This window comes from Excalfactoria chinensis, chromosome 7 (genome assembly GCF_039878825.1).
Source record: "Excalfactoria chinensis isolate bCotChi1 chromosome 7, bCotChi1.hap2, whole genome shotgun sequence".
NCBI classification, from domain to species: domain Eukaryota; kingdom Metazoa; phylum Chordata; class Aves; order Galliformes; family Phasianidae; genus Excalfactoria; species Excalfactoria chinensis.
This window is the reverse complement of record NC_092831.1, coordinates 33745819-33766595: the sequence shown is the minus strand read 5'-3', so window position 1 is coordinate 33766595 and position 20777 is coordinate 33745819. Positions and strand designations below refer to the sequence as shown.

At 44.6% G+C, this 20777-nt stretch overlaps 1 protein-coding gene across 8 annotated transcripts in view; it reads left to right on the top strand.

Annotated features, from left to right (window-relative positions):
• HDAC4 (histone deacetylase 4) overlaps positions 1-20777 on the top strand; it is a 194254-nt gene that overhangs the window by 135344 nt on the left and 38133 nt on the right. For 5 of the 8 annotated variants that reach the window (XM_072341103.1, XM_072341108.1, XM_072341102.1 and 2 more), the window contains 4 exons: positions 2656-2885; positions 11063-11320; positions 12715-12901; positions 19542-19675. In XM_072341103.1, coding sequence (XP_072197204.1) covers positions 2656-2885; positions 11063-11320; positions 12715-12901; positions 19542-19675 — 809 coding nt within the window. The remainder of the gene's footprint in view (positions 1-2655; positions 2886-11062; positions 11321-12714; positions 12902-19541; positions 19676-20777) is intronic. The other 3 variants (XM_072341105.1, XM_072341104.1, XM_072341106.1) reach the window with 1 other exon arrangement.

The following is a 20777-nucleotide window of genomic DNA, read 5'->3' as shown; positions in this document are numbered from 1 at the left end:
CTGGGTGGGCTATGAAGGTCCCTTCCAAAACAAAAGATTCCGTGATATTCTCTGAAATTACTGGGAGATGTTGATTGCTGAAACATTACAGCACTGCATTTGGATCGTGTCTTGTTTTCAGTTTGAATTCCAAGAATGTATGTGGGGTTGTGATAAGCTTATAAGCACGTACATGTGGAGAATCTGAGGCACCGAAGTGTGGTGTTTAACCAGCACTCTCAGAGCTGTGAGTGCTGCGGACAGATTCACTGAGCCTTGATATAGTTTTCCTTTGCATTCTGTCACGGTTGTTGTGACCTGCTGCTGTGCCCAGAATCATGGCAGGTCTCTTCACCAGTTGTTCTTTGTCTGGGGGCTGCTGATGAAGAGTCATTGCAAAAGACTTTTTCTCTCACCATATCACCAAAACTTTTCTCCTTTTGTGCAGGTATTTGCATTAAAGAGCTCTTAGGGAGTGCTGTTCTGTTTCCTATCCCACCTCTCTCAAAGCTTCCATCTGTTTACAGTCTATTATGTGTATTCCTTCTGGTCCACCTGCAGTGTGTGGTGTTTTTAGAGCAAGTACAACTTGTAACAAACTGACACTGAGGAGAAATAGTCACTCTACAGCAGAGCAACAGCAAGAAGCACACGCTCCAGATGCAGCAACTGAAACAGAGCAAGCTAACACATGGTCTCGAAAGCCCTAAGTGGACTGGCTGCCAGAATACAGTTAGTACTTACAACTTCCTCGGAAGCAAAGTGGAGTTATTAGTATTCTGTTGGTAGCCTTCAGCTGTGGAGATGGTCTCCTGACTACTGCAAAATTAATCCTGCACGCAGCATGCTGGCTCCATGCAGTTAGACGTGGGGATTTGGGGAAGCAAAGAGTCCCTGCTGGACAGTGGTGTGCTGATTTTATGAGTTCGGTACTCATTTTGCAAATCTAATTTCTGGATTTTAGCTGGAGCATGATAAGCGGTTCACCTTGAGTAGAAAGTGGTAATAGAATCCAGGCAGTGCGATTGCATCCCCCACTAGAGCAGAGCTCCTTAGATCTGGCATTGCTCCTGCACCAGATTACTCTGGGTCGTGTCTGTCACGTTGATATGTATATACCAAGCAGGATCAGTGTGCCTTGCTTGGAAACCTTTGCCAAGAGGATTTTGGTCATTCACTTGGAGACAAGTAGTTTTCCAAGATGTCCTCTAGAGACATGTAGGATCCCTTCCTCAACCATCTAACTTGGACTTTGCATATATGCACACACATAGTTATAAAATAAGATACTCTTTTTAATGATTCTCTTCAGAAAAGCAAAGGGTTAACTGGCCCAACAAAAGAGGCCTCTAAATGAATTGGTTTCCTCCAGGTAGGGCAGTTCTGTAAATTAACGGGACAAGGAGGCATTGTCCTGGGCCAGGAGCTTGCAGGTGTTTCTGAACTGCTTCATTCAGCTGGCTGCAGACTTCTGTGCAGCTTTGCTCTTTTTTTTCTACCCCTCCAAGCCTAGAACCAAGTCTCATTTTTTTTGCATGTTACTATTTGAACAGTTTTTACTGTTCTGTACAATGAGGTACTTTCTTCCCCAAAAGTATGTGCAGCCCTATCCACACTGGGGAGGCGACCATTCACTCTAGTTATGACTTTCAGTCCCAGGGTGTAGCTTGCAAAGGCTTACCCTCAGCAACTCCACCCTTGGGTTTGGCTTTGTGTTGGGTGTGTTTTCACATCCCAGCTTTCTAAGAAGCATGTGAAGGTATGTCTTAAGAGAGCAGAGCAAGAACTGGCTTACCAAGAACAGCTGAAAAAAGAAGCTTCAAGACAGTTCCTGCAGATATAACTTTAGAAGAGCTCGGGTAGGTTTCACATGGTAGTCATCCAGGAGACACCCAAATTGCCCGGGGGCATATGAGTAACCCATGACATCCCAAAGTAGCCTTGTGTTTTAGTGAAGTTATTAGCATGAATATACAGGACAGTGGTGGAAATCTTTTTAATGCTTTATCCTCTAAATTACCCTGTTTCTAAAGAAATAATGAAACCTCATGGCTCTCAGATTCCTGAAGTGCGTTCATGTGTTTCCAAAGCAAACATGGTCAGCAGTTTATCGCACGAATGTCTTCATCCTTAGTCATTTCTACAGAGCAGTTGTAGCACAGCCGAGGGCTTCCCTTCATGATCTAGAAAGAGAACCAGCTCCATCATCAGCCGTCATCCTTCAGCACGTCTGAGAACATCCTGTAAGGTAGAGTTGCTGCGTGCTGCAGGGCGGCAGCAAGGCCTGATGCTGTCCTTGAAATGAAGCTGGGATTACTCGCTGTATCAAGGCAAGTCGTTAGACTTCATCTTCTCCTCAAAGCCACCACTGTGCGTCTAACTGATGTCACGCACTGAGTGACGGAAGGGTCCATAAAATGTTGCTGAATTTAAGGATGAAATATTGTCGAGGGTTGCTGAGTAAAACAGGCAAGCAAAGAATTTAAGATTCCATCCAGTGGTCATTAATTGTAATCTGTTCTCTTTTAAGGATACTGCAGCAGTAAGTGGTGAGGTGGCTGGTTTTAACGTTATAAATCGTTGTCACCATCAGCGTTACTCAACAGCCGTTTTCTCCCTTCCTTTCTTCTTCCTTTTTTTTCTTCTCTGCTGTTTTTTCCTCCATATTATCTTCAGACTGGTATCTTTCAGGACTGCCCCTCCACGCACAGTCTCTGGTTGGTGGAGAACGGGTCTCCCCTTCAATACACAAACTCCGGCAGCATCGCCCACTGGGGCGCACGCAGTCTGCTCCCCTTCCCCAGAACGCCCAGGCCCTCCAGCAGTTAGTGATCCAGCAGCAGCACCAGCAGTTCTTGGAGAAACACAAACAGCAATTCCAGCAACAGCAACTGCACATCAACAAGGTAGGCACAACACTTTTAAAGGCTCTCTTCCTCATATGGCATCGACTCCAGCAGAAGCCAGTGTTCTGATGGTTTCTTGTGTTGTAACGTATGTCGTATCTGACTCTGTAACCAATTGGCCTGCATCCTTGAGCCTCTTTTTCGTGATTTTGTGGTATCCCAAACTAAAGCTAAAGCTCAAACAGAGCTGCTCTAGGGTGATTGCTCAGGCATGGATGTAAAAAGATAAAGGCTGTCTTGGTGTTTTAGCCCATCAGAAGGTAAAGCTAGCTTTCTAAGGGTGAGATCCGATGACCAGAGCCGTGCCAGCTGGCCCTAGCTGAGATATTGTCAGAAGACAAAGTCTGTTGATTGACTTACACAGTGATAAAAAGCTTCAAGGGAAGGGGGAAACACTTCATAAGCAGTGTGATATTTTTTCTGGCTCTTTTGTTGGTGCGGGAAGTCTTGCCTTTCTTTACCAAACAAGCTCACAGGTAGGCTTGTGGCTCAGGAGGACAAGTCAGACAGTGGACATATACCTTCTGGGGTTGCTGCAGTTTAATTTATGGCGGAGAGTTCTCCAAATGTTTTCACTGTTCTGTCATATGAGAAAACAGAACTACTGAGATCTGGGTGAAAAAAGGGAATAGCAGAAAACGAGTTTCCAGTGAGGAGAAAGCGACGATTTAAAGAGAGTCCCCCTGCCCCCCAAAGTGCTGTTTACGGACTGGAGTTGAGGGCAGGATGGTTACACAAGCTGCTGACGTCAATGGTGTACTTCTGGATGGTGGCCATTGTGCACTGCCTGTGCCAGCCCTGGGCTCGGCTTGGCCCCGCACACCAGGCTGCTGGGAGCTGCTGTCGCTGGAGACGTTTTCCTTCCCTCCCTCCTGGCACGCTCCGTGCAGCAAACGTTAGGGCTCGGGGCGCTAGGTAGGGTTTCTTTGTTAGGAAGTCCATTTCGGTTCAGTGGTTTGTTTGTTTTAGTTTTCCAGGATTTCCATTGCCAGCACTTGGAAGTGTCCATAGGCTCGTTGTGACGTACCTCCCGGGCTCAGTCAGCCTTTCACTCGGACCTCCCAGAAGCTACAGAGCGTGCCGTTCGAGAAGCCTGAATTTCAGCTTTGTTAGCCTGGGGGATGCAGCACATCTACAGGGGGAGCGTAGTTAAAACCCATCACACGGGCAGTTTCCGTGTGTTTGATTTATAGAAGCAGTGAGTTGAAAGCATTTCGGTGCTCGCTCTGTATGTGTGTGGCAAATTTATCCCGTGGGACAGCATCCAAGTGCTGACACGGAAGAAGACTTTTCCCAGACACATGGATATTTTAAGGCCCTTGTGTGCAGGAGCGTGAGGGCACAACTAAAAATAATGTAATAGATTGCTGCCTTTTAATTATTAGCAGAACTGACAGCGCTGTCTGTTCGGGTTGGGTTTATAGTTCCTGTAAATAATGTGAGACTGTTTGCAATAGCTTGGGATTTTTTTAAGGCTTTGGCCTTAAACTTTCCCTGTTTGGTGTCTACATCAGATTAGATTTTAGCTAAAACAAGTCTTGTTGTTTCCAAAGGGGCAGCTAAGGAAAATAGGTAGTTCTGCCCCCACTTAGAATAATCACCCAGGGGATTCTGCTGTAAAGGCCTTGGTGCCTGAGGCTATGGAGCAGTAACCTGGAATTTGACAAGTGGGGGGAGTATGAGGGTTGCATACCCAGTGTTCGTGTTGTTACCTGGTGGGGACATTTGTGTTTGCTTTGAGGAGGGAAAATAAAGCACACGTACCCACCCCCCAAGTGGAGGGCAGACAAGAGCAATGAGGGATTGCTGGAAGGAGTGAAGGGCTGCTGCAGAACTGGCTTTCTCTGATGCTGCAGAGCCCTGTGCTTTACCTGAGCTGCTTGTTGAGTGGCATGGAGCAGCTCCGCTCCTTTCCCTCTGTCAGGTCGCTGTGAGTTCCAGTCCAATAACATCTGCAGGGCCCTCGTGTGCTCCAGTGATGGTTGTGCCCCCAGTCCATACAGAAGTTCAGCAGCTCCTTCTTCAGAGCCAGGGGTTGGTCCAGCAAAGAAGATTCTGGATGAGATATTGGATCACTCCTTCTTAACTGAGCTCTGTGCAGCCTTTGATCTGAATGAGGCACGAGACCCTGGAACAGTAAATACTAAACAAGCCTGAAAAGAAGCAAAAAGCTGTATATTAACGTGGGTGCACTGGAGAAATGACCTTAAATTGCACTAGCAACACAATGTTCCCATGTTTCCCATCTTTTTTGCATGTTTAACATTCAGACATTCACTGGGAATATTTGTGGGGGTTTTTTTCATGGTCCGAGGAGCTTGGCCGGGGGTGAGGATTTGTTGTTTTGCTGTGCAGTAAATTGGTCTTTTTATGTGAGAGGGAGAAGCAGTGTGATGCTCGTGGATCTCTGTGTCATTGGAGGTTGGCATCAGGGAGCCTGGAGAAGCAGGACAGTGTTCTCTGGGTGTTTTGAGTTAAAAGAATAGCTTTGCAGCATGATGGGTCTTGAAACAGCCATTCCCTTTCTGAAGAAAAATATGCAAGTGAGATTTCCATAAATCCTGTGCCAAAAGACTCAACTTTTTACCTTTCTATAGTGAAGATGAGTGTTTTGGCATTAGTCCACCGAGTGTATAATTCACGAAGCTTTCATAGATCAGATAATCTCCCTTTTAGTTCTGAATTGTGCTGTTAAGCAGATTAACGCAGAGCTTCTGTGGTCAAATTATGGTTCTCCTGGGTAAACCCCGTTTTTAGCACACTGGAAAGAGCAGTGTTTCTCCAGCGGTGGCATATATATGGCAATGTATATATGCCAGACTACAGTGCCTTGACTTGTCTGTGCTGCAGCAGCATTGGGTGGATACGTTTTTACTAACACCTAGAATTTAACCTTGCTATTTCCTGATTTTTTTCTTATTTGGAACACATTGGCTGTTTAGCCTCAAGTGACTTCTGGAGTTCTTTTTCATATATAATGTTCAATTTGTACTATTGGAAAAAATATGCTGTAGATTGTATTGCACAACGTTCAGCTGGGACTTTTATCCATTGGAAGTCTAAGGGAAACCTGTTTTGGAGTAGTCCTTACCACTCAAATAATTTCCCCCTGCACTCTCTTCTATTGACTTTCGGGCTGATGGATCAAGTAACAAGGAGTTTTCATCTTCTTCTAGAAGCATGCCTGTTGCTACATACATGCTATTAAGGGGTTTCGCCAGGAGCCGTTGTTCTGTGGGTTGCTGTTGCAAAGCTTGGCCATATGTAGACACACCTGGTATAATCAACTCCATAATTCTAATTGTCTGGGAGAAGGGAGGGAAAAAACATCTGCTGATGCCACATTCCCCTTTCTATTACTCCCCAAGACAGTCCCTGTTTGGCTTGTTGTAGCTCAGTCATCCCCTCTCACTTAGGGCACAGAGGCGAGCAGGCTCGTGGTCCTTCCAGCAGGTAGGCTGCTTCCAGCAGTTGGTGTTCTTGCTGTCTCATCACTTGAAGCGGGGGGAGAAGAAAACAGAGAAATCTTTATTGGCTTCATCTGCTGCAGGAAATTCTGCCAGCTGCCTGCATCACGGCCTGTGCCCAGTGTTGCCTCTCCTCATTGTTCCTTATCACCTCTTGTTTCTCTTTAGCCTATAAAAATTAAAAGCTAGACTTTCCCACTCTTTAAGGGGATGCCTCATGTGGGAAGAGCCAGCCTTGATAGCCAGAAGAGGAGGGCTTGTGTTGCTGTTTCTGAGTGGTTAATTCAAGTCCTCAGCAATATATTTTCTCCTCCAAAATCTCGCCCATGTGCAGGATGCCTTCTGCCTCCCTGCTGGTGCTTCCCTTTTCCTTGAGCATTCCTGCCAGTAGTTGCTCCATTGCCTCTCAGTTTTCAATTCCTAGCTATATCCTTAACTCAAGTAACATTTTCTTTTGCATAGGATGCTTATGAGCATTATCTCTTATGAGCTTATCCCTTACTGTTGCTTCATCTTCTCCTTTTCCTCATTTTCACCAGAGCTGCCTCTCTGGTTCTCCAGAGTTGTTCTTTCTTCCCAGAGTGTCCTCTTTCATCTACGGAGGAAGGAAAGGGAGGTTTCCTCTTCTCTCTTCCTCTGCATGGTTGATGTTAGCAGTGAAGAAGAGTAAGGTCCCGGCTGATAACATCCACTGTTTGTCCCCATTACCCAGACAGGGAGGCTGTTCCATCCCACTGGATACGCAGTGGATAAGCAGGCTTGTTCCCAACAGTAGTGTTGTTCTGATCTGGTGCCTTTCAGCATCTTCCTATCTTTGCAAGGTTGGCCAACTCTACTCATCTAGCAAAGTGGAATGGGCTTTTGGCACGGTGTCAAGCGTGATCTCTTTAAGCTTGATCTACCTGTAGATTACCCTGAATGAGTTGTATGGAACTGTGACAGTTTATCCTGAAGTTCAAAGGTGTGTGTGGTGCTTTCAAAACCCAGCCCATGTTCTTTGCACACCAGTCTGTCCGGCAGCCATGAGTATTCTGAAGGACATGATTGATGTATTCCCTCTAGCAGGTATGCCGTATTCCAAAACACTGTTGTTAATCTGGTTTTTGAAAGCAGTTCCCCTCAGCAATTCATTCTTCTTCTATGCTTTTCAGTAACTACAATGAGGAGAAACACTGGAGAAGCAGCAGGTTCCTTTGGCGCACACAGAAATTGGAAGAGATCTTGAGATGTTCAAGTTTTACCTACAGTCATGCCCCACTGTGACAGCCTTTCATTTCATTTCTGAAAGAGCCTTTTATTTGCCTAGGACAAGAAATTTCTTCTGTTACTGCTTGTCTTCTAGGGGAAAGATTCAGAGGTGCACAGTTTAATCAGGGATTTCAGATAGAAAGCTTTGCTATAGAGCCCCATTGAAAGACTTCATCTCTGCACTCACTTCCCAAGGAGCTCTTCATCTGCCTTTCAGAGTCAGAAAAGATATCAAGAAGCAGTAGATACAGAACTATGTAGCAGATACAACAGGTGCCAACTGAAATTCTTCTAACAAAGAGCAGAGCCCCTTTTAGTTAGAAACAGTTGTCCAAGACAGAGAGGCAGTGCCTTTCACTGTGTTTTATGTTGACAGTGTGCGATTGCCAGAGGTGATGGTGTTTAAAAATAGAGGAATAACCTCATTGCAAAAGGATACAAAAGAGCTAAGTAAGGGAAGGAGTTATTTATGGTTCACTGTGTAATTGTTTACTATTTAAGATAGATTTGTGACCATTTTAAATGCTCTCTTAACTTTATATTTGTTCCCATTAGATTACCATAGCTTTCCTTAAATTAACGTCTTGGTTTTAACATGAGCATGTCTTCCTAGAATTAGGAAAAAAGGAGGATTTTCAAGTCATTTTTAGTCATTGTATAGACCTGGGATGCACAGCATTATGTGAAATCTGCTCATAGCAGTGCTTTCTTTGCAGAACTGGGTTGCAGAAGGCAGAACAAGTGATGTACCAACAGGTTCAGTTTATACCAGGACAGCAAACAGAACGTTTGAAATGACCTTGTCATGGACCACTTGATCTTTCAGCCTGCATTGTGGCATTTTACAATGTGCTTTCCATTAAATTATTATGTTTTAATGGAATTTGAATAATTTTAAACTTGTAGGGAATTACGCTGCTTCTCATTTCCTCTAGGTTTGACAATGACATTGTAAGTTATTTTTACCAGCAGTTGCTCACCTTGCGTAGTTCATAAGTTGAAAAGGTATCAACTTCAAAGCCTGAGAGCCGCGATCCAAGCAGAAAAAAAAGTCAGTGGTGATTTATGGTGATTAAATTACCTTTAAACCAGATTATATTCATCAAGCCTTGGTGAGCTTAAAGAAAACTGATTGAAGAGCTACCTTTAGCTTAATGTGGTCTAGCTATGTATTGTGCATAAACAGTCATGGAACTGGAGAGATGAAGGTTTCTGGGGAAGAACCCACAAAAATCCTTAAGAAGTTATGATAAAAACTAATGTAGATTTGCAGGCTCCTCTTGGGATTGTCTGCTCCAAGGAGGGTCAGTTAGAATAGCTTGCGCAAGGCCACATCCAATTTGCAGCATCTCCAAGGATGGAGACCTCCACAACTATTCTGGGCAGTCCGTTCCAGTGTTTGACCACATTCATGGTAAAAAAATAAATAAGGAGTTCTCTAGTGTTCAAAAGAAAATTCATATGCTTTACTTTCTGTCCAGTGCCTCTTATTCTGTCATCTGTGAGTGAAACACACCAGGCTTGGTAGGCCTGTCTAGTTTAAATACTGCCTAAGCCTGATCTTTGTCAACTGGTTTCTTCCAAGACTTCCCCACAGGTATCAGGGGTGTGTGATACCTGGAGGCCATTCTTAGTGGTAAAGAAGGCATTGAGTATTGTGCCCTTTTCCATGTGACCAGGTCCCTTGTTCTCTTTGGAGTGGGCCCACATGTTCCTTTATCTTCCTTTTGCCTGTTTCCCATTGTATCCCTTGCTAGATTTAATGCCAGATCAACTTTGGGTTTCCTAGCATCATCCAGGGAAGATCATGTAGCAGCACTCTTCTTTTCTTGTGGGTCAGCTATCCTCCTTCCACTCTTATATACTGCCTGCTTGTGTCAAGTTCAGGTTGGAGATCTCTGCTCATCCATGCTGGCCTTCAGCTGCCTTTGCCATAGCCATGGAGCTACTCCGAGCAAGTATCTGAAGAGGCTAAAGTCTGTTCTTCTGAAATTCAGGGCTATGGTCCTGCTCTTTGCCATCCTTCCTACTCTTTTGGGTCTTGAATTCCACCATGGTGTCACGTTCCACCAGCACTTCGAAGTAGCCCTCACCTACTTCTGTCTAATCAGGAAGTCTTCAGCAGCCTACCTATTACATAAGCACCCATCTTGGTTTGCCTGCTTTTCTTGACCAACTCTGGGCCCACGCCAAGATGTAGAACTCCATGCATTCCTGCTTTTTTCTCAATGTAAAGGGCCCTAAATGTCCAGCATCCTTCCATCTCTTCAAGCAGTTATTGACTCTCATAGAGGACCCTGTGGAAGCTCACTCTTGCCAGCAGCAGCTGTGCAACCAGTTATTGACCAGTACAAGATTATTGGCTCATTGTAACTAGGATGGATGGACTACACCCACCATATGCACTGGGGGTTCAGCTAAACCCTACAGGATCTTGCCTTAAGCTAAGCAGAATAAGGCCCTTCTGCATATTATGCTTCTTTCAGGAGCTGAGAGATACAAAACTTGGCAATCTGCAAGTGCTAGAAAGCTCTAGCCCTGCATCCTCATCCTTACAGTGCTCCGATGATAAGGGAAGTTTTGAACCCCGGTTCTGTGACACCCTCTGCTGTAGTTACGAACAGTTTCTTGCTGTCCTTAGTGTGATACTTTCAGGCAATTAATCCTTAATACGGCCTTTTTATGCCTAAATCTTCTTTGAATAGATTTGCTGAAGTTATATGGCAGAGCTTCTCTTCTTACATTTAGGGAGAAAGGCTTAGTTTCAGATTTGAGTCACTGGTCTTCAAAGAGTGAGTTACTTTTAAGTAGTCACTCCTGCATGTGTTCAATAACTGTGTTTTGATTTAGCTTTATTAGATTTAAAATCAATATTGCTTTTCATACCAATGACCTAATCCCTATTAAAGCTCTGCCCTGACAAGCTTTCAAAGTTCAGCATTTTTTTTATAAGCTTATGAAACAAGTACAGTCTGAACAGTTTAAAAGAAAGGACATTAATCTATTTACCTCTGCTAGGTTTAAAAATAGTACACATACATTTTTGCTCCAAATAAAAGTCATGGGCGGTTTGGGACCAGAATTTCACCTCATTGATCTATTTGAAAAGGCTTAAGCTTGTTGAATTACAGTGAAAATTACATTGTTCCCTCTGTTTTAGCAGGCACGTTTGGAGAAGCTCGCTACCTCTTGTTAGGAAGGTCTGATTAGAATGTTGCTCTTCTTCCAGTTGGTTTCTGTAAAGGTGCTGTAAGTTTAGTGCCCTCAGGACATAGTATTTCCTTGATAGCACTTAATGTTGAGACTAAACTGACCTTATTTTGTTTTAGACCTTGTTTGTAAGGTAGTAGCTGTAGTTCATGATCTCTCTTTTCATGAAGCTGGCTTTTTCAGGAGAGCACAGTCAACTTGACCTGCAGTGAGTTACATTTTACTATCAATTAACCTCCTGGATGTTTCCAGATAATATCAAAACCCAACGAGCCAGCTCGCCAGCATGAAAGCCACCCGGAGGAGACAGAAGAAGAGCTTCGAGAACACCAAGCCCTTTTGGAGGAGCCATACAGCGACAGAGTCTCAAGCCAAAAGGAGGTCCCAGGGCTGGCTAATATGGTGCAGGTGAAGCAAGAACCCATCGAGAGCGATGAGGAGGAAGCTGAGCCGCAGCAGGAGCTGGAGTCTGGGCAGAGGCAGGCTGAGCAGGAGCTGCTCTTCCGCCAGGTGAGCTCAGAATGAGTGGGGGGCTCCTGGAGTTGAGTTGTTTAGCAGCATCTGGAGGGACAGGTTGAATCTATGTATGCTAGTGTGGATGAAAGTCAAGATGATAGCCAGCCCTCACATCGCAGATACTTACATCTGCTCTGAGTGGGTGTCAGAAATCTGCTGGTTATTGGTACAACTGACCCAAATTCCTAAAAAATAGCTTCAAGATTTTCCCAGCCTTTGAATGGTGGATTGTAATCATCATATTGGGACCAAACTTCCCTTTTGGTGTAGAGAATGGAAAAGTTAGTACTAAATTAGTTGGACATATACGGCTTGTGCTTGCAGACGTATCCCTACGAGTATCTGCGTGCAGTCTACAGAGAGGACAGGACTTGATGTTTGTGAGAGGACAGAGGGGGGTGGGAAGAAGCCTTGCAAGAAAGCAGTGCAATCGTTTTACAAAGTAAATCCTCATATTATCACAGCGACCATCTGGGACTTGGCTTTTTGTGACTACCCTTAACATCTTCTGAGCACTAAATACTAGCAGAGAATGCGCTCATGCGAGGCATCCTAGCAGAGGAGTTTGTTTTATGACTCTTACATTCTAGAACAAACTGACAACTGCAGAGAAGGGCTGGATAAGGGTTGGAGTGTCAAAGGTTTTTTTGGAGGGTATTCCTTCTTCAGCACTGCAAATCCCTGACATCACAGGTTCGCTCCCTTTTGATGGGAAAGACCAGAGGCTTGGGATTAGAAGCAGTAAGTCCAGTAACCATGTAGCGTAGCCTTACCTCCCAATTACATGGCAGTCTCCCAGAAAACACTGTTTGTGGTAGCATTAATGAGTGAGAAAGTTACAATTCTCTGGAGGGACCTGAAGTGCTGAGCTTGTCTTTGCAGTCCTTCGTTCCTGACTGTACCTTGAGCCTTGTGTAACCCCTGCACAGCCCTTGCAGCCAAAAACAGATTGCTGAAGCGCTGCCAGCGTGTCGCTTTCGGAGTAAATCCACAGCCCTTGGCTAGGGAAGGCAGACTGGTGCCAACTTGCTGTTGCAATGTCTGAATCAGGTGCAAATCGCTTGCTCTGTGTAGACGTTTGCATTGAGCTGCTTGCTGCTGTCTCCCTGGCACTGCGGGGCCGGCTTGTGGGCCCCACATGTCACTGCCTGCAGCTCAGAGACATCTCCAGTCCCAAACTGAGGAGCACTGTCTTCATAACGGTGCTGCCTTGAGCGGTTGATGCCACTGCCAGCCGTGCTTGTGCAAAGCAATTTCCTAGATTTATGCAATCACATGTAGGCCTCATTTCTCTAGTAAGGATAAATAAACATGACGTGAGACATGCTGCTGATGCCGGACCTTTTGTGAGTCTACCTTCAGTAGCTATCTGCTTCTCTTCCCTACAGCAAGCCCTCCTGTTGGAGCAGCAGCGCATTCACCAGCTGAGAAACTACCAGGCATCGCTGGAGGCAGCTGGCATGCCCGTCTCCTTTGGAGGCCATCGGCCCCTGTCCCGTGCACAGTCCTCACCCGCCTCAGCTACCTTCCCTATGTCTGTACAGGAGCCACCCACTAAGCCAAGGTTCACTACAGGTAATGTTGGAGGGCACTGGAAACCAATCAGTGGGGCTTTGGTAGCTCTTCTGCTTCACGTTGTGTTTTTCTGCCCCGTGTCCCTGCGAGGCCGTCTGTCTAAGGGCTGAGTCTCAGCTGTCTGTGGGCTCCATAATATCCTGTCATCTTTGAGGATGTGTGATTGGTCATCCTAAGGGACCTTGAGGGACAGACACCCTGTAGTCCAGACAGAAAATAGTCTGCAAAAATCGATAGAAATATAGCATAGTACTTTAATTATGAATCTCCAAAGAAATAGAGGACAAGTCATACACTGTGCCAAAGCTGATTTAGATGCAAGGAGGAGAGAGGCAGTGTTATTGAAAAAGGATGGCGTGCCAAATGCAGTATCTGTCGGCTGTATTTTCTGCACCTTCTCCAGTCCCTGCATAATCTCATGCCATAAGTTATCCAGTTCAGGCTTTGTGCCAGACTACCCCTCCTTCCACAGCACTCTGCCTGGGAGTCTGAGCCTGCGGGTTAGGAGCAGTGAGGCGAGTTGGTCATTCCAAGATGTCACTGTGAAGAAACAGAACGAAGAGCGTTTTCATACCTGTTCAGTCTTCATCTCAAAACAAAAATGACGAGTGCGATTCTGTACTTGTCTCTCAAGAATCAGAAATGCAAAAAATAAAAGCTGTAAGTCTCCCCACAAAGATTCGAGATCTAAATCAGGGAGGGCTTACGAGTGCCTTTTTTCCCATCAAAATCTTTTCTGTCTGTTCATAAGAGATAAAAGTAAATCATGTGCAACTCGTCGGGGGTCCACGTTAGGTAATTAGGCAACCTCATTTTGAAGGTTCTGCCTTCTTCCCAGGATGTCAAGCTCTTATTTTGTGAATGAACATTTTGCCACGTGATAATGCGCCCCAAGGGAAGGAGAAAAAAATGCTGCAGTAAGGGCAACCCATGATCTATCCATTTAATCTTATTTAACCCACTCTTTTTTCCATCGTTAAGATCAGCACTGTGAATTAGATACTGATGGCATGGTGATAGTGATGCATTAAAGCTGACTTTGTTCTGTAGCTGTTAATTGCTGGGTGGGCAGCACGTGCAATCAGCTCTCTAGAAGACCAGGTAGTATCTAATTTTTGCAAATCAGCCTTTCAAGTCTCCATCTGCTGCTAATATTTAAACTTTGAATCTTAACAAGACTATGTTTCCAGTGTAGCCAGTTACAGCACCAAGATTATTCTAGCTCTTGGCTTTTGCTAAGAGTATAAAAGAAGGGTAATCCTCCAGCTCGCAGTCAAACCAAGATGAAACTTGAGCAGCTAACACTCTTAGGCCCAAACTTTGCTGCTTTGAAAACAAATGGAAGCACAGCCCTACTGTAAGTGATTATTCCTTCTTCTCTTTCTTCCCTTCTCCTCCTCCAGTACTGAAGTTGCCTTGTCAATCATGCACAAGACTGAATATACAGCAACATTTCCCACCAGAGGACGTATGTTTCACTCAGATACGTGCCTCTGAATTTCATTTAAATTACATAAGAATGTAACAGTAAGGATAGGGGTCTGGAGAAGGGTGCTGCATTGGATGGAGACTGTTAGAATGTTACGATTTATTTTCCTTGTAGGAAAAGTTATAGTCTACAATAAGAGCCTGCATTGCTTTTATATAGCATTGTACATGTATTTAAACCAGTGGCAATGACATGAACAATGTATAGTTAAACTTCCTTTTTATGGCATTTATCCAGACTCCAAGGCCTTGATTTTTCCACTGCCTTGCATCTCATGCACATCTCTTCACTTAGGATAGATGGATGGAGGAGGAAAAGCACAATTAACTGCTGCCAAGAGTGAAGGTGGTTCTTGGCACTTGCAGGCATTAGTAAACTGGAAGCCCTCCCCACACTCAGGCTGGAAATCTCTTGTTTCCTTCCCTTTCTAATTCCCAAGGAGAGATCTTTCAGACAACCAGAGTTACTGTATTCCCCACATGCATTCTTACCCAGGCAAAGGACTCGTTTAATTAACCAGCGGTATTTGCTTACGGTGGCAGGAAAAAAAGAGCCTACTACTCTGAGCATGCCAGCACAGAAAGGAAAGGCAGATATCTCAAATGTTGAGCATGTGTGCACTGCTGAGGCCGGTTCTGTTTTCCTGAAGCAGTCTGTAGTCTATCAGTGACTGTTTTTGGAGGTGGATACTAAAGCTTAATCGCTGGGATTGAACTTTTATTTGAAAGGCAGGAAATGAAAGCCTTGGGGATTTTTCAAAGCAAGCGATGCTGAAGTGCATCAGGCTTCTTTTTCACTAGGAGAACCCATCTGTTTGATAAGTGGCTGCTTTAGAGACTGATTCTAACGCAATTATGTGCTTTGGATTTTGGAGAAGTGAAGATTTGAATACTTGTGATCGCTTGGTGAGAGGGGTGTCAAAACAAGCCTCTTTCAGTGGCCCTAATGAAGCCAGAATCATTGCTCTAGACACAAATGTGGCTCCTACAGATCAGTTATTGTCCAACAAACAAAGGGATAGTTCATCTCTTCTGCGTTCAGAGTACTGTATAGAAAGAGCTAATGCTTTCTCTGGACAGAAGTAGGACCAGATAGCTTGTAATTCTGTTTTTTATATGTAATTTGTTTTCCTGTCCCTGTCGGTGGGTAGTACCTGAGACTTCAAAGGTAAAGGAAAACAGCAGCATGATGTACTACTCAGACATGATGTGCACATGAAAGTGAAAACAGTGCCCTCCCTGACTTCTTCAAGCAGTTTGTTTTGTGTCCTGAAGCATGACATTAGATTTTCCTTCATAGCAGAATATGAAAGCAAGTTAGTTGTTGAACTTGCCCTCACTAGCATGGGTAGCCCCCTGATTTTAATGAGTACTTCTGTGTGCAGTGTTCTACACACTTCAATAAGGCTTCTCAGGTTGGGCCATTAATTTGCATAGCTCCAATTATCCATTCTCTGATCTCCTGTGAAAACGGTACCACAAATTATTCTGATGTTCTGCTTTAAAGTATTTTTCATTTCTGATGAAGGCATTTATTCTCTTCTGTGCAGAGTGATATAATTATCTGAACCTCAAACCGTATGTTTGTTCTGCAAGTTGGTACTGTAGTGCTGACCTTTAAAAGTGGCTGTCATGTCTATGTCTGAAAGAGCATTGCTTCCGACATCACTTCCTTTAACGCATAACAACCAATGTAATTAAATGTCTTAAGCTTATATTACTATGTTTTCCTTTGTGTATATGTCTTCATCTGAGTGTCCGCAGCCACTATAAGTAACCTGGAACAGTTCCCTTCTCTCCACTGTGAGGTGACTGACTGGTGTTATCAGTGAATCTTTGGAGAAACTTTACAGCTCATCCAAACTATATAAACTCTGCTGTAGTGCTGCAGTTTTATTAACTTCAGAACTAGGGATGAGTAGGCATCCTACCACCATGTTTTCCAAAACCTTTTCCTTGAACTCCTTTTTCTATCTCGTGTTTAATAGGCCCAGTTAGTAGAATCCATTTTAGACATACACATGGATTTTAAACACACCTGCGTTTGCAGATGTGGATAAAGAGGTGCTGGTTTGTGTGTCTGGGGATCAAGCCCACAGGTACTTGTGTTTGCTCTCATCACTGTGGCACAAAGTAAGGTGAGCTGATAAACGCCACCACCTGGTTCTGTGCTGACATCAAGCTTCTCCAAAATAACCTGGGAGGCCACTCACAACTCTGCTGCTCTGGAGGGATTCAGCACAGTGACAGAAGAGTGTAAGATCAATGCAAAAATCTGGATTTTCATTGGTTTTTATCACTGGTTTGATCTGTGTTGGATTCTGCCCTGCCAGCATTACCCAGGCACAAAACAGGGAACAAGACAGAAGCCACTGATCTGGCTAGACATTGCTTTGCTTGCATAGCTAGGGTTACATCCTGATGGTATTACAGAAGTTACTATTTAAAGCTTAGGAACTCGGGAAAGATGCCTTTAAAAAGAAACACAAATTGCAGCACACATCCTCATACTTAGGATTTAAATAGCGTTGGACCCCCCTCTCCAACTGCCCAGTGCAGTCAGTATAATTCACTGTCAGGTTGTGACCAGTTCCCGAGAAGCAAAAAGATTTGCCAGAACAACAGTGTGGGAGCCCAGGAGGCAAACAAAAGACTGCTTAAAAAACTACTTGTAGCTGCTTGGAAATGCTTGATTCTTCCTCAGATTCTAAGGGCGAGATACTGAATTAGCCTCAGGCTTAGCTACAGGATAGAATGTCCTTTCCAGCTTCTAGTTCTGCATGTTCCTGTGTTGTGTCTTACTTTCTCAATTTATATGAGTGAATTCCTGGTGCACTTTCTCACCTGTTCTCCAGGCAGCATGCTTTCCTCTTGCCCTTTTCTTTGGCCATCCACAGAATGCCCCACTTGTTCTGTCTTCTTGTGTTTAGTTTCAGGCTTCTCTGTGTGCTGTCCTCACTGCTGGAATGATTTGCTTTGGTATTTTTTACTTGTTTTTCCATCCAGTCATTAACAGTAGAAACTCTTGATTACACATGACAATATTTTTGCCCATTTCTTGTTCTAAACAGTTGACTTTAAAGCTTTCGAGCTACGAGTAGATCCTCAAGTTCACTTGCTCTGTAACAAGTTACGCTTTGGGCAGTGTTAGCAAGAACATCTCTAGTGGAGGATTCCAGTTGGACTTGTTGTTCTGTCATTTACCAGTAGCTGAGCACTGGCAAGACTTCTGTGTATTCCTGCTGTGCTGCAGTACAGCCTGCCTCTGGCAAGGGAATGCACATGTCACTGCCTTGAGAAGTTGCCATCCTGGTGCTGCTGACCCCAACAGCAGGATGATTCTGCTCTGAGTGAGTCAGGGGTGTACACAGGCAAGTCAGCAGCGAATTACTTGCTGCTCATGCTTCTTTTTGCTTAAACTCCAGGTTCGTTCAGTCTGAATATGTATGTTTAATACATACACATGCACTCTTTTGCTTTAAATGTGTAGCATGCAGTCAGAGTCCCTGTAGATGTGTCTGGAAGCCAGAGATGACAGAACTGCTTTCATTTGTTTAGTATCAGCACTTTACCCAAACCCAGTGTGTCTCCTGTGATCCTGGAAGATACCTACTTGGAGACCTTTTGGATAGCAAATATGTGCTCAAAGTGCCTGGCAACCCCTGAAGATGACTTCATTAATTAATGAATTAAGCAGTTACAGACCTCACACTGGTCTAAATAAACTGGAGGGGTTTCAAGGACAGTTAGCCTTACTGTTGGTCTTCACTTTCTCCTCGGACGGCACTGCAGTGCTTGGCTTAGCCCAACAGCTCCTGATGGTGTTAGATGATGAATCAAACAGGGGAGCCCTTTACAGAGCACCGCAGCACAAACTTATTTAGCTGAACTTTGGCTAACCCAGAGCCCATCAATTCACCAGCACTCTGTTCACTTCCTAGAACTGGATGGCTTGTGTTGTTTTCCCTTTGCACTCACCTACAACCAAGCAAGGAGCTGCCAGGTACCTTCCCTGAAGCACAATAGCTGAGTGTCAGTGCCAGAGTTTGCCTCAGAGGCCAAGTTTTGCAATGGCAGAACATGCCTGCACTCAGTCAGAAGGTGCAGTTCCTGCTCCGGTCAGGCCCGCTAGCTGGGGTTTCATGCCCTGTGTGTACTCAGAGGCCTCTTTGAACTCCTTGCAGCTGCAGATTTTGCTGTTTATCAGTACTTCAGCTGCTCACCTGAGGCTGGCTCAGGTAGGCCTTGCAAGCTGCCTTGACGCTGCTGGGCCCAGCATAGGCATGCTCCAGTGGGATTTAGGAGGATCAATGCCTGGCTGAAGGGAGAGGTAGATTGAAGCATTTCACTGTGTCTCTTTGCATAAGGGAAGAAAAATGTTGTGTCACCAGGAGTGCATAGCTGTGAAAGAACAGCTGGCTTTGTTCTGTGAAACACTGGCAGTGAAATTGCAGCTCCTGTTCCAAAACTGCGCCCGGGCAGCTCCAGAGCATGGAGCAGTCTCCCACACTGCTGTCATGCCATAAATAGTTGCAGTGCAAAGGGGATTTAGCTAAATACCTGCATATCGTGCTGAATAATTATGCCCAAGTGTGTTCTAACAGTCTTAATTAGCGTGTTGTCAAATAACGTTGATGCGAAGACTTCAGCACTTACTTATGTTATGAAACACAGTGCCTGCTAATGACTTCTTCCTTCTTGTTTTTAATCCCAAACCCTAGAGTCATTTTAGCAGCAATTATTAAAGTACCCAGCGGATGAGTTGTAAGTCAACCCCCTTTTAAATCGTGTTCCAGCTCTGGCACTCTGCACCCGTACAGATGCTGTCATTTGTCACCTCCTTCTGTCACTCTCACAACCTCGGCCTGAAGTGATGGTGGTGACTCATTTCTTTTCCGTATCTGTTGAGATTTCTAAAGGAGGGGATCGCTGCAGGCTTGGTTCTGTTTCAAAGCAGCTGCCCATCTCCTTTTCTGGCACCTTGGACTGTCATCTCTTAGAGCTCTATGGCTCCTGGTGAGACATGTGAGTATTCAGGTGAATGCAGAGTGCTGTAGACCAAAAGGGGGGAAAAAAGGAGGTTTTTTTTTCTTCCATATATCTGGCAAAATAGTTTCATTCACTTAGAGTAATTCTATAACTTCTGCTGCAGGCCTTGTCTATGACACCTTGATGCTGAAACATCAGTGTACCTGTGGAAACACAAACAGCCACCCAGAGCATGCGGGGAGGATCCAGAGCATCTGGTCCCGGCTGCAGGAGACAGGTCTCCGTGGCAAGTGCGAGGTAAAACAAGCACCAGCAAGGGGGGCAGGGTGGTGGGCCTGGGGGAGAGAGCACTGGTGGGTTGCACTGGTGGATTACGAGCAGCTTCAGGTTCTGGTTGGGAAGGTAGTGTGTGTGTGTGTGTGTACCGAACCCGCAGCTCAGACTGCTGATTGCTACCTGGATGTGCAAACTTTACACTGCATTCCGGCCTTATCGTTTTATAGCACCAGCTGTTGGCAACGTTTTGCCATATGTGGCTTAAATTTAATCCATACCTAGATGGCTGTTTATGCTTGTGTGTTTGCTTGTCAGCAGTGCTTTCCTAGTGGTCTGATTTCATTGCATTGCAATGACTGTTAACATTTTGTGAGATACTAGAGAAGGCTCTTGCCCGATGTGATCTGTAGAGTTTGCATTGAAGCTGCTCATGCAGTTCAGGTTACAGCCCTATTCCCTGTTACCTGGAAGTCCCTATCAACTGTTAGATTTCGAAATGGCCAAATATAAGAGCGTAACATGAAGTGACCGTGTCATCTGATGTTGTTCCAATCATAACAGGAGCAGGGGAGCAAAAAGTTTATTTCTCAGGGGTTTTATCACTTTTTTAGTATGCTCTGATGATTAATGATCAGCCTACATTGAAAACACTGAAAAGAATGAGGGTAGGTGGATGCAACTGAATCTTGTTCCCTCACGGGTGGTTAAATTAATTTTATTGGACATGCATGTTTTAAGAGCAAAGCAAACTATGTGAAAAGTTGCTAAAATAAAAAGCGTAGTGTTTAGTAATTATTATTCACAGCCAGTAGTGATGATGATAAATTAACAATAGTGTTTGTTCATCATTTCTCTGAGCATCCGCGGGTTTGAATCATGCTGTAAATATGAGTTATGTCAGCATCTGTCTAGAAGGATTTTCTGAGCAGGCAGGAAACACATCCACGTGGTGGCAGCATTGCCATTAGATAAAGCTCCCCTGCCATAAGCTTATTTATCCTTCTGCTGAATAAGGGAGAATTTCAGACCTGTTTCAGGCTATGGAGACCCATGTAGTTGAATTCGGGGATTACAGTCTCTGACAAAACAAAGCACCTCACTGCTGTGTAGCTCCTCTGGTTAG